The sequence below is a fragment of the Thalassophryne amazonica genome, chromosome 4, assembly GCF_902500255.1.
Source record: "Thalassophryne amazonica chromosome 4, fThaAma1.1, whole genome shotgun sequence".
Taxonomy (NCBI): Eukaryota; Metazoa; Chordata; class Actinopteri; order Batrachoidiformes; family Batrachoididae; genus Thalassophryne; species Thalassophryne amazonica.
The window spans coordinates 85,808,625-85,822,680 of NC_047106.1; the positions used below are offsets into that span (position 1 = coordinate 85,808,625).

At 39.5% G+C, this 14,056-nt stretch overlaps 1 protein-coding gene across 3 annotated transcripts in view; it reads left to right on the plus strand.

Annotated features, from left to right (window-relative positions):
- Positions 1-14,056, plus strand: part of LOC117508439 (alpha-2-macroglobulin) — a 93,876-nt gene that overhangs the window by 54,706 nt on the left and 25,114 nt on the right. For all 3 annotated transcript variants that reach the window (XM_034168202.1, XM_034168203.1, XM_034168204.1), the window contains 5 exons: positions 1,760-1,881; positions 4,563-4,614; positions 4,875-4,958; positions 5,089-5,265; positions 9,795-9,876. In XM_034168202.1, the coding sequence (XP_034024093.1) occupies positions 1,760-1,881; positions 4,563-4,614; positions 4,875-4,958; positions 5,089-5,265; positions 9,795-9,876 (517 nt within the window). The remainder of the gene's footprint in view (positions 1-1,759; positions 1,882-4,562; positions 4,615-4,874; positions 4,959-5,088; positions 5,266-9,794; positions 9,877-14,056) is intronic.

Sequence of the window (14,056 nt, forward strand, 5' to 3'; positions counted from 1 at the left end):
TTCTCACTAACCCCAGAGGGTTAACCACTGAATGTGAAACATGACGGTAGATGTGTGAAACGACGTGGAATAAGTTTCTTTGCCAAAGGGTATTCCATGTGATGTCAGTGACTCTGTGGCCTTGGCAGAAGTTTGCGCTCTCCGAGTGCTTCTTGTTCATTCTTTTTTTCTCTTTCTTTTGACCTCATTGTTAGCCCTAAATTGCCCTTGTTCCACCTTTTTGTGGAATGTGATGCAAGCCTGAAGTGCAGGAGTGGATGTAAATTAACAAATGAAATGAATTTCACCACATAAAACATGAAATATCTTGGATATAAACAGTCTGCAATGAAATAGATGCAAATATAAGAATGATTCCTTTGATTTGACTCCTTTTATTATTATTATTGTTGTTATTATTATTAAAGAGTTTCTAAAATAGATTTTTAGTAACCTGTGATGACCCACCTGCAGTACAATTTAAGAATCAGTAGTCAAGAGTTTAGTGAGACAGCTTTGTGAGCAGAGGATCCTCAATTTGAGCCCCTGTTAAACAGCCCAGCCGCTAAATGTCTTTGGGCAAAGTCCTTATTCCTCATGTTGCTCCCGATGTGCAGCGGAGTACCTTGTATGGCAACATGCTGAAATCGGTGTGTGGCTATGAAGCTTCACTTTGAGCATCTGCATAATATGGAAAAGGTTTTATTATATAAGATGCTCTCCATTTAAATTGTTTTAAACACACACAAAACAGACACAGTGATCACTGGAGTGGATTGATTTTGACACCAGAAAATTGAATGGAAACCAGTGGCTACCTGAATGCAGTACAAATGATGTACATGTAAGGGAAAACGTGCAAAAATACTGAATATGAATATAAGATGGAAGACGGCTCCAATTTAAGATGAGAGAGAGAGAGGGTGAGAGCGAGCCTTGGGAAGTAACCTGCATTGGACTGGTGTCTCGTCCAGTCATTCCACACTCAAGAATCTGGAGGGAGGTGCTTGTGCCTACACAGGACTTAATTCTACAGTAAAAATTGAGTTATATGTTTCAACTTCTCACATCACACGAGGAGTTTTAGTACAGATGTGTAACAGAATTTCAGCAGGACAAAATGCAACATAAATTTCTAATTTCCTGAGGCTTAGCATCTGTTGAAACATCCACTTTGAGCAGCAAATCTGTTCCTATTTGTTAATGAGACTGAACTCACTAATTATTCTGGATTGAGTGCACCGAGAGCTGCTGTGTTTGCACTGCTGGAAATAAAGAAATATTCTGCTGTCAGTGGCCTGCAAGCAGCAGATTTCTATCAGCATGGATAGAAACAAGACAGTGATGAATGTCAAATTGTGCTCATCTAACTCACCCTGATAGGAATGCTGACAATCACTTGTACAAACAAGTCAGGTAGTATCTCTGACGAAACAGTCAGAAACATCTCCCCCGGGGGTGATCAGTACTTGTCCTCTGTGAGAAGGGGTGTGGGATGTGAAGGAAGGGGGGGAGGAGGAAAGAGAAAGCAGCACAGGGAGAGGTAGCATAATAAGGCAATAAATGGGGATTAATGAGGAAGGATAGGCTGGGAAACGGGGGAGGAAGGAAAACAGAGTGGAGGGATGGAGGAGCCAGGAGAATAATGAGTCGCATTGAAAAGGAGACGGAAGCGGTTTTGCCTTCATGCACAAAATGTGACAGCCTGACGGGGAAGGGAGGAGGGATTTGTGCACCCTCTGCTTTCATAATAAGAGTGTGTGTGTGTGCGCGCGCACAGGGGAGGTGAGTGTGAAGGTCAGCGCTGAGGCCATGCAGACAGACATCCTGTGTGGCAACGAGGTGGCTGCCATCCCCGAGAAGGGTCAGATCGACACAGTCATCCAGAAGCTGCTCGTGGAGGTCAGTGACCCCCTGAACCACCCCCACAGTGGTGCTGCTCCAAATCACACTCTATTCAGTCTTTATCAGTGCCATTGCTTTTTCTTTTGTCAACTACACAGTTAACCAGTCTTCTCAATCACTTTCTGAGTAGGCGGCTGATCTCCGTAGGTGATCCCAGAGACACATGATGTGGTGATGCATCCTAATATCTTCATGGCATGATCGTAGTGACCAAGTTACCCAGTTATCACCCAGACACCTAGAACCAAAGACAAAATCTGCAAGAGATGTTATACCCATCATCTTTCAACGCATTTTCAACTTTTTAATTGTTGTCTGTTTCTACTTAATGCAGTATGTCTGGTCTGTGGGAAGTTTAATTTCTACATGATGATTTGTCCCGCTACTCTTAATAAAATGAGGTATAGAAAATGAATAATGAATGCTGATTAGTGGGTAGAAGTAAAATAAAGTGGCTATGGGCCCTTAAAATCCCATTATAATCTCAGAGTGTCTGTAAATACTGCTCAGTTAAAATATTCCAAACAGCATTTCCTACCAGAGCCGAATCAATATAAGATTTTTAACAGATACCGATTTTGATATTTGATGATTCTAAAATTCAATATGCTGATACATCAACCAATATCCCCCCAGAAACACCATCAACACAGATCTCAACTAACCTTTGATCTGTGTAGGTTTTTTTTTTGTTTGTTTTTTGAAAGAGTGCATGACATAATACAGTTTGAAATTAAACTTGTTTTACTGACTGAATTTGAAAAATACTTGAAAATATATATTAGTTTTGATAAATAAGACAGCTGTTTATAATAATACAAAATTGTTGAAGAAAATATGAGATATATCATACTTTGAATAAAAGTTGAAAGAAAGTTTGATAATGTTGCATAATCAACATTAGCAGTCTTTGTGTTAGTGGTCTTTCATTAGCGGTAACTTTATTGTTGTTTAAGGTACAAATTTCACATGAACTCAGATGATTTTTATGCTGCTTAGTCTGTGTTCCACAAATGTGTGTTGACAGCAGTGGAGTTGTAGAGCGCTCTCTGGTGGACAAACTATGTAAAAACAACAATCATGCCATTGTTCTGTCACTCTTGTTTTTTGTCATTTACTGTCTGTTATGAAAGCTGACACCAATTAATTAGCAAAAAGCTTACATTGTACAATTTATCAGCAATGAGCTGATTTACCATACTAATTCCTATCACTTTAACCCCCCACCACCACCACCCGCTCCCCCAGCATGTGAAAATGTCAGTTTTATTGAAACATGACAAGATAAGGCCAAGGCCGAGACCAAGTGTGAAGTGACTGGAATGGGGATCAACAAAAAGGGTGGATTGACCCCTCCAGGTCAGGGGAGAGTTACTACCTCAAGTAGATGACTCTGTATCTGACCATCGTGGTATAGAAAGAGCTGAGGCAGAAGGCATGACTGTGGGTAATGACTGAAAAGAACAAGGTATACAAGCAGTGGAAATTAGATTCCTCCATTCGGTATCTGGTCTTACATTCAAGGAGATGGCGAGAAACTTGAATATGTGGGATGTACTCTGAGTACAGCCAATACTTCTTTGCATTGAAAGGAGCCAGCTGGGGTGGTTCATGCATGTGGTGATGATGCCTCCTGGTCTTCTCCCAGGGGAGGTCTTACATACATGTCCAAGTGGAAGTTGGTCCCATGGGAGACACAGGGCACACCGATGGAACTATGCTTCCCAGGTGGCTTTGGAATGGCTCAGGAATCCTTTGGAAGAGTTAGAGGACTTGGCTCATAGTAAGGAAGTGTGGGATGAGTTGCTTTGTCTGTAGTCACCATGATCCAGACAAAATTACAGCTAACTTTGATGCTGGGGGGGTGCCATGGCAAGTATCACTGAGATTTTTCCAGATTTTGCAGACAACATGAAGGAGAAAGTGCATGTGTTCCATGCAAAAGTATGTGATAGTAGCCTAAGCGCTCTATAATAACTTTAACATTTAACGTTGGTAACATTTTGTAAATGTTTTCACCCAGCTTTTTTTTAATACAAATATGCACCAGCAGTCACATGAGTAGCACATATTTAGCTCTCAGTCTGTGTCTTTTACAAATATTGAATACAGTTTCTTTCCAAATATATAGAAGTCATGCCTTTGGAACATCTGACAATTTTATTAGTTTGTATACTTAACTAATGAATTACATGAGTTAAATTGCCCTCCAGGTGACTGTAAAATAGAGTTTTGTAATATTAAACAATACAAATCCACCACAGTGTGTTAATTGTATCTTGGCTCCAGTGTGTGAGTGAAAGAGATGACATGTTACAGGATATGGCGGTATATCATCCATCAGGCTCTAACAACTGTGCAAGTAACATTCAAATACCTTCATTTCACATTTTAAGCGTATTTAATGAAAAAAGAGCACTTTTTAGAGAGCATTCCTTTGCCACACACACACAAAACTACTGTCAGTGTGTGCATTCATTCCAGGCCAGATGCAGCTGTTTCAACCATATATTATAAAAATCAGCTTTTTATTTTTTGCATAATTGTGCTAACAAATGAACAGAGTCAGAAGAAAACATACTGTAATCCATTTTAAATTTAAGACTAGTTGTCATGTTTTAATGAAATGAATATCGCTGATGTCAGTGTTGATGTGAGTCGTTGTGTCTCTCCCGAAGGCTGAAGGAGCGCCACAGACTGTTAGCCACAACGCTCTCCTCTGTCCTAGAGGTGAGCGCTCCCTAGCATCCTCTGTTCTGAAAGCTTCCACACAAACACACATTATTTCCATCCTGTGTTATGGCGCAAAGGTCAAAGTTCAGTGTGAGGGATGCTCGTTATGATTTTCAGTTTTGTGAAATGTCGGTAATAAATATGTTTATGTTGAGGCTCAGTACAGTAAGAACTGATGTGTTGTTTTCTATGAATACACTGAGGCCTTAAAGTCCACATGCTGATTGTTTTACTGTTGGTGCTTTGTGTGTGTCCAGATGGGCCGGTGAATAAGACTATCCTTCTCAAGCTACCTGAGGTGTTTGTGGAGGGTTCTGCCAAAGCTTCTGTCTCTGTACTGGGTTAGAGACAATAAAATAAACTAAGATTTTGTTTTTACTCTGATGCACTATTGGCATGAAAATGATCAGCCTTTAATCATTCTCATAACAAACCAGAAACATTCTCTCATGTCTGCTGTTGCTTTCCTAGGTGACCTGATGGGCCGAGCTATGAAGAACATCGATAAGCTGCTGGCCATGCCGTACGGGTGCGGCGAGCAAAACATGGTGCTGTTTGCACCCAACATTTTCATCCTCAACTACCTTAAGAGCACTCAGCAGCTTACGGATCAGATTCTGAACAAGGCAAAACGATTCTTGGAGAGCGGTGAGTAATTCTTCAGTTAATACTAAATTAACAATGATTCAGTTTATATACTATTTAATTAGTGCCAAATCACATAAAACCATATAACCAAACCATAGCTCTTCCAAAAGAAACGTGCATGTTGATTTACTAACATACAGCCTTTCCAATGTGCAAATTACCATTTAGTGTCCATTTAACACATTTGCCTTCATGAATATGAAGTTTGGAGTGTCTCCACCCGAGTGCATAAATTTGTGGGTGTTGATCATGCAAATACACGAGGTTTGTACATGCAACATGATTTATCAAGACTAAAAGCAAATTCAGGGGCCCAAATTTCATGTATAATTTTGCATGTTTGAAACCGCTGTGCTAACTGAGCCAGCATTGCGTGATGATTGCAGACATGTATGAATGTGATTCAGTCATTCCCTGTGAGCTGTTTGGGTCTGCATTTCACCAGCTCAGTAATTTTATGTAATCATCTTCTTTAACACAGAAAATGCCACAGTTAAACATTAACTTATAGTGGCCTATTTTAAACAAAACAAAATGTCCACTGCCTAAATAAAAGTAAATGTGACATTCATCGTGACATTCATATGTAATAAATATAACACAATGCTAAAATACCCTCAGCCGTATGAGCATTGTGTTCTTTATAATTTAAAGTTTATGATTAATTATTAAGATCCTATTGTCTTATATACAATTTGTACATGTTCAATAAAGCCCCTCAATCAATCAATCAGTCAAAAACAGTATTTGTTTTAACGGCGTCTGCAGGAGGCCTTGTGTGTCTGTGTGTACATGAGCTTTTGACAAGAACTTGTGCAAATCAAGGAATATTTGTAGATCACCCTTTGTGCATTTGCAGGTATTAATGAAACAAATTTAACTCCATAGGAAATTAGCTCTGAGTTAGCGCAAGTTAGCATGCAAGCTAACGTCTGTGATTTTGCTTCAGAAATGTTAGGTTCCAAAAACAGCATTTTCTGTTTTAGAAGTGTTTATTTCTTGCTAGCTTTTACATAATAAATTACAAAGAGGTTATATTAACACACAAATGAAAGAGTTTTGCAGCTAGCTAAACTAGCCTGTGACATCATCACGCCAACGGTGGCGAAATGTCTTCTAAATCACTTCAGAGGTGTTATTAGGTTCCAAAAACAGTGTTTTCAGTTTTAGAAGTGTTTATTTCTCGCAAGCTTTTACATAATATATGAAAATGTTGCATGAACACATGAAGCGATTTTAGACAGACCTGCCACACCCTGCTCAGAGTGCCGCCCTCATTGGACCGACATCTCTGCTATTTTAGCATTGTGGGATCGCTCGCCCACACATTGAGCTCGCCAGACTACTTTCGTGAAACTGCTCAGCGTGCCGCTCTCGTTGGAGCAACAACACACAGAATGTGTCTCTTCCCAGATAGATCTCTTTCAGTGCAGCTTCTTGTTCTGACTTTAACACGAAGTTAACACCCAAGTCTTTTATCGCCAACTGTAAATGGTAATCAAACCATTCCAATCGTATCTTTCTGAACTCTTCAGCATCAAACTCTATCGTGTCAATGTTTACAGTGTGCTTGAGCGATAACAGGTGAAGTTTCTCATAAACGTTAAGTTTCTTAAATATTTATTATGGCTCTTAAAACTTCATTTGTCTTTATAATTTTATTACTGGTACATTTTAGAACTGATTTAGATGAGAGATTCTCATTATCTCACAGGAATATATCACAATTATCTGGGAACTACTTTTTGCGCAGGAATTCATCAAGGACATTGGCCGCATACTAACACAGAATCCCCGAAACTGGAAAGTTGTTTGGCCAAAACGAGATCGTCCACTTTTAGCTTGCCATAAGTTAAGTTAGTGGCGCGCACAGACCCGGCGCCACGAGGGGCCATTTGGAGGATGTGAGAGTTATCAAAAAATAAAAATAAAGAAAGAAAAAGAAATACTGGAAAATATAGCAAAATATTAGTTATTCAATAATATCACGTATTTAACAAATAAACCAAATTAATTAACTAAAGTAATTAATTTTAAAACAAACGGATATGGCATGTGTCTGTGTTCAAGCGATTTGATAGGTTGAGGGTTGCGCTTGTCAGAGCGGCAGAGGACAAGGATCCTGAGTCCAGCAGTTATGGCAAGGTGGACGAACTAAAGCATGCTCGATTTATTCAAGCAGTGTCAGAGCTGGAGTTCCTGGGATTCGTCAAGTCCACCAAGCAAAAGGCAGATCATGCAGCACGACTCACTTGGGGAGGGTTTTAATGCTGCGTTTACACATAACGATGACAAGTCACGAATGCCACGAAGTACACATTCTTGGCCGCTGATCACGAATGTGATGATTCGGGGCAGAGGCGTCAGGTGTCCTCAGGAACTGCTGCAATCTGTTACCACGTTACGATTAATGGCACGTGTTGCTGGAGAATTATCAAGAACCATTACGCACGGTCAAGAATAGTGTTCCCTGTTGTTGCACGCTATTGGGCGTAACAGCGCATTAAGTTCTGTCATGTTGTGAAGGAGGTGAATTGTCTCCACACACACACCCATATTCATCCAACCGAATTCAGATCGCTCCAGTTTTTCAGAAGAACTTTGTGACTGCATGCATAGTTGGGCTCTGTGCCATGGAGTGGCGCACATGCCCAGTTGCTCTGTGTTTGCGCTTGTGATGGAGGGCTGTATGTGGGGTTAATCTACTGTCTCATGTCGTTTCTCAGATCAGTTGTTGGTTTGGTTTTGTGGTATGCAGGAGATCACTTGACCGAGGGTCTATATGTTCAAATAATTAAAAAAATACTGTCATCACTCTTTACTCTTACTCAGTCAGTCTCTTACAATGGTGTAGCCTAAATACATGAGCTTTCCAGGAGCGCACCCAATTCATTACGCATGCTCAGAGGCCCGTCCCCTCCGGTGCGCACTTTTTGGGGGGGGGGGGGGGTGACCACGCCCCCTGTGATAAACTCATCACCCCCTTAATATATTTTTTCTGGCGCCGGGCCTGGGTGCGTGCGTGAAAGTATGAGAACTACCACTGGTACAGCTCTACTCTGATTGGCTCACCCCCACCACTGAAAAAAAATGAACAGATTGAAACAGAATGTGACAATTTAACCTCTTAAAATACCCCTTAAAATAGGTCAAGGTTAGCCATCTTTGAATTTGTCCAAGGTCTGTGTCCCAAGAATGTTCCCTGTGAATTTGAAGACTCTGGCAGTAATAGGACTGGACTTATGCTGAACACAGACGGACAGACGCAAAGTCTTTGCAATACCCGATAGCCATATTTGATGGCGTCGGGTAATAATATAAGTAGAAAGACAGTGGTCAGTGCCACAGTGTATGGTCAGGACCATGGACAGCTCTGTGGACTGTCAACAACATAGAAAATATACAAATGGTTGTCATTGCATAAGTAAGTCCCTTCTGCTGCTGCCTTGTTTCACTCGAGGTCTCCACAGCAGATCCAAGGCCGATGTGTATGTTGATTAGGCACAAGTTTTATGCCGGATGCCCTTCCTGATGCAACTCCATATTGGAGAATGGGCAGGGGTGGGGTTTTGGACCAGGAACCCTCTGGACTACAAACAAGTGCACTTGCATCCTTTACAATTATGTGACAATAGCTGGGTTTCCATGATAGATTTGTGTAGAAGTTCAGCAATGTTTTCTGAAAGTGGAAAAAGCACACTGGGGAAATGACAGTATTTCCATGGAATATGACTGCTGGGTTCTGGCTTCTTGTGATAACTGTCATTCTAGTATCGGTCCAACAGTCATGGAGATGGAACTGCTAAACATTGCTATTTTGTTGTAGTCATTTTTTAACCGATATTGCCGTAACGTCGTCTCTTATAAAATTTAACAAGCTGTCCATCTCTTACTCTGTCCACACATGTATTTTCCACACGTCATGTATTTCTTTCTGTATGTCATGTGATCTGTAATAGCAGAAAATTTTCAAGTTTCTACTTAAAATTGCACAGTGTGGAGGGTAATAGCAATCCTCCTAGTGAAGACAATATATAGTTCGCCCTGTTGTGGGAACATACATTTGAGGTGAGCGGTGCTGAATTTGGGCTTGTGCCACACACTTTGCATCTCCCATGAAAGAGCAGACAAACCATTCTCAAGGCACACTTATTTTTGATTTGGTAAATGTTCGATAAATGACATTGTTGGTTAAGGTGTGTGTGTGTTTCTCTTGTTTTGCTGATACCTGTAAGTGGCTAATTAAATTTTATTTTTCACTTAGGGTCATTAATGCATGGAAAATCCTCATTTACATACTGCTGTCTCCGTCACCTTACCACCCACTGTCACATGCACAGTTACTCTTTGTAAATTACCCACAAAATGTTCAACAACTTAGCACTTGTTATTTGGGATCTTAGCAAATCAGGCCCTAAATCTGACATACTGTAGATTTAGCTCATGGAAGTATGCTGACAAGGCTTTTTTTTTTTTTTTTTTGTAGATTTGTTTGATGAATTCTCTGCTGTGGTGTTTGTCTGTCGTAGGGTATCAGAGAGAGCTGACGTACAAACATGATGACGGGTCCTACAGCGCTTTTGGAATGAGTGATGAGTCTGGAAACACCTGGTCAGTATGAGCTCTGCCTCACTAACTTTGTGTAATTGTACAAACATCATCTGTGAAGAACACACATTATCTTCTGAATGCAGTTCCCTATTTCAGAGACCCATAATTCCTTGCGCATGGGGAATAATTTCAGTCTCAGCCTTTTAGCTGTGAACAGATGTATGAAAATTGGTCTCTTAAAGCTTTCCAAAGCAACACACATGTTGGGAATTTCTGCAGTGTACAGTAATCAGAGTGTAAAAGACAAGTATAGTTATGGAGTCATAATTAGTGAAGCTGTTCATTCATAAAGTTCCTTGACATCCAAAATTTTTCATTTTGTTTTTTCAAGTGCTGGTCTTTCAACATGTAAATGTTATCTTCCTTGATAAATGTTATGTTAAAATAATGTCAATGTTAACTCCAGGTAACACCACAACACAGCCACCACTGGGCTTAGAACTGTGCCAAAAGTACATTGCATTTTGGGTCCCCAAAAGACAGAATAAGAAAAACCATTTTTTTTTTTTTTTTTTTTTTTTACAGAATACGAAAAACTCCATTAGATTTGTGCGATGTGTTAAAGGGATATTATCATGGCAAAGCATTTAGCCCTGAATAGTGAGATAGAGGACCAAGGATATATCAACGGGAACTAAATATATGGTTTATTAAACATTGGTATTGCCAGTACTGATATGTGGTTCTGAATGCTGGGTCTTAAAGAAAGAAGGTGAAAGAAAGCTACAAACCATGGAAATGAATTGCTTGCATTCTACTAGAAGAGACAGGATCAGAAATGAAGTTGTGAGACAAAGAGTTGGCTCAACCGAAACAGTGGTTGATGTTATATGTAAGAAGAGGCTAAAGTGGTTTGGTCATGTTAAAATAATAAAGCAGGAAAGACTACCAACAAGAGTCCTGCACTGCTATATCCCTGGACGGAGAAGCAGAGGACGGCAGGCAAAGACTTTAATGAATAATATATAGGAAGACCTTATGATACATGGGATAAGCATGGAAGAAGCTGTGCAACTAACTCAGGACAGGACAAAAATCTCATGGCAACTCCATCGTCATCTGAGGATTGACGGAATGGCAGAAGAAGTGAGATGATAATCTCCCATAGCACATACACCTAATGATATTTTTAAAATGATCTCCATGTTAGCATAGAGGAGGCTTTTACCACTCTGTTGTTGTCCGTTCGGCTGCTCCCACATTGTTCAGGGTCACCACAGCGGATACAGCCAGATCCACATTGGTATTTGGCACAAGTTTTATGCTGGATACCCTTCCTGATACAACTCCAGTGTAACCTGGAGAAACACACAGTCGCTGGTGTTCCAAACAGATCTCCCATCCAAGTACTTACCATGTTCTGCACTGCTTAGCTTCTGACGTCTGACAGGATCAGGCTAACACAGAAAAGCTCCGCTGTGTTTTTGCCACTCTAATAATTGCCCTAAACCAGGGGTGCCGAACCTTTTTTGAACCAAGATCTACTTTTAAAGTTGAAAGTGTATCGAGATCTACCAAGCCATAGTGTTGCCACAATATATTGTGCACCAATATAATAACACAATTTTTTTTTGGTGCAAAGATAAAGTTTTAACAGTAAAAATACATTACTGAAGTAAATGTGCATTGTGCAAAGAATAAGCACAAGTAGGTCTAGGACTGGCCAGTAACAACAAATGATGTCATCGCCTAATTTGCATAATTTGCTTTTTCCTTAATTTGTGCTCTGGACATACCTCCTTAATTACCACCCAGTATATCCCATCGATGGGATATTTCACTTTTTCTCTGAGATACTGACAAGCCAAAATGAGGGGGGTGGTTACATTTTATGTTTAGAAATACAAATGAGCTTTCTTCTGTTGATTCTTGAACTTTCAACCGACAAAAGTAACACTCTAGTGGCATTACTTTTTTTTTTTTTTTTTTCTTTTGGTTGTTTGTTTTAACTTTAGTTTTCACAGGCGAGCAGTCTCCTGTGAGCTTTTGGACAACAGCACTCGTTGCTCATTGAGTAGAAATGTATGCTTTCATCACAGTCTCAAATAACACCAGGAAAGTCGCGAGATTTCTCGATAATTACTTTTTTGAAAAGTGCCTGAAATCTACAAGGAGATAAATGTATTTTAAAAAAAAACACACACACACCATAAAAACCACATTTTATTGAATCCCTCTTGTCGAGCGAACAATACAAATTTGATCCATCTGTTCCTCTGTAGATGACCCATGGTCACAGATGTACAGTCATGAAATGACATGAATGAACCAGTGCGCTCTTATGTCCACATCTGCTGACCTGGTGTGTCCAGCCGTCCCCGCAAGCATGTCCGGCCTGATACGTGTGTCCTGTGGACAGCGCACTGCAGGACAGACACCGTGTCATGTGAAACAAAGCTCACATGGGTGACGTGACATTCAGATCGCCTGCTGCGTGTTATGATCTGACCGTCTGTTTCACCTGGGACAGCCTGTCAATGTGTGCAGCATGCGCTTGCTCGCTGCAGCCTGTCGCAACAGTGATATATTTTTTTATGTATGTTCTCGCATGAGGACGGCAAGAAGACACATGTGCGTCACAGTGGATTCATTGTTTTTTTATTTTGCTTTATCCTAATTTTTCCACGCTAAAACCCTGAAGAACATATGTCTGTGAGTAATATTTAATATTTTTATGTTAAACCGACCTGTTATGGTCTTCTGAAACAGTTAATAGATGTATTTTATAACTTAAAAATGGGACTGATGCTAACGCATTAGCATGTCTTTGGCGTTTTCAATGTTAAAGTTAGCATTAAGCTGTTCGCATCTCAGCACGTTTGTGTTGATTTGTTTTCTATATAATTAATGGCTCAGCATTCGTTGTTGTAAAAAAGCCAAATTTTAATTTTTTTTATTTATTTTTATTCATATATTAATAATAGCAACAACAATAATAGTCTACATAATATACAATAATAATAGACTAATAATGTTACAATATAATTTTAGAGAAAGACAAAAAGAACCTAATGAAACAAAACACAACAGAAAAGATAAAACCATGTAACAATGGAAATAAAGAAGTACATATAGAAATAAATAACTGTTTCCTGTGAACACCTAGTAAGTAGCCTACTCTTGTTTAGGTTTTGAAACCTTGTTTATGAAGTGTTTTTGTGTGATGTACACATTTTTCAGTACTTTGACTAATACTACCAGTCATTTACAAGCCTAGATAAACTTTGTAATATAAAAAAAAATCAGTCCATTTTTGATTATTGACATTTACTTGTACGTTTACTTTCAATACTTGGGTACATTTAGTTGTACATTACTTGTCATACTTAAGTACAATAAATACTAGATACTTTAAGACTTTTACTTGAGTAGCATTTCAATCGGTGACTTGAACATCTACCAAAGTCATTTTTTTAATGGGTATCTGTGCTTTTACTTAAGTGTGATTTTCCGGGACTTCATACAACACTGCCACCTCCTGATCGGCGATCGTTTGGTCAGATGAAAATCAAACCTGTTTGATATTCTGGTCCGCCGTCGTGAGGGTATCCCGCTGCTGAAGCGCTACAAGCGTCCAAACTCTCACACTGTGCATGTGCAAACACCGCAGACCTGTCTTGTAATTTTTTTTTTTTTTTAACTTTGATTTCTCCCATCAAGAGTTTTTGTAAATTAAGTTTGAAAAAAAGCTTGTTTACGTGTTGCTTCTGGAAACATGAGTCCGTGTGATTTTTTTTTTTTTGAACATACGTGTGTGAGAACATAAATCGGGCACTCTGAACTTTTACACTATGCGGTTCTGTGTACAGTTTGAGCTGGAACCGAGTACAGCCCATCTTCCATTTGAATACTGCCATGAACACTACTGGCCAGTAGATGGCAGTAGAGACCTTGAAAACTTGGTAAAACAATCACCTCCCATCACCCATAATGCACCTGGACACAGCATGTCCACACTAAAACCTTAAAAATTAGCGCATTACTTTAAAACTACAACATATATATGATATTTTCACTTTATAAAACTTCAGACATTAATTTACATATCTTGTCCGAAATAAGTTTGATTAACACTTGAACCATAAGTTAAAAATGTATGCCTCTGGATGACTTGGGTGATATTGGCCATGTATCAGTATGGGGTTAAAAGGAATGAGTTTTTTTTTTTTTTTTTTTTTGG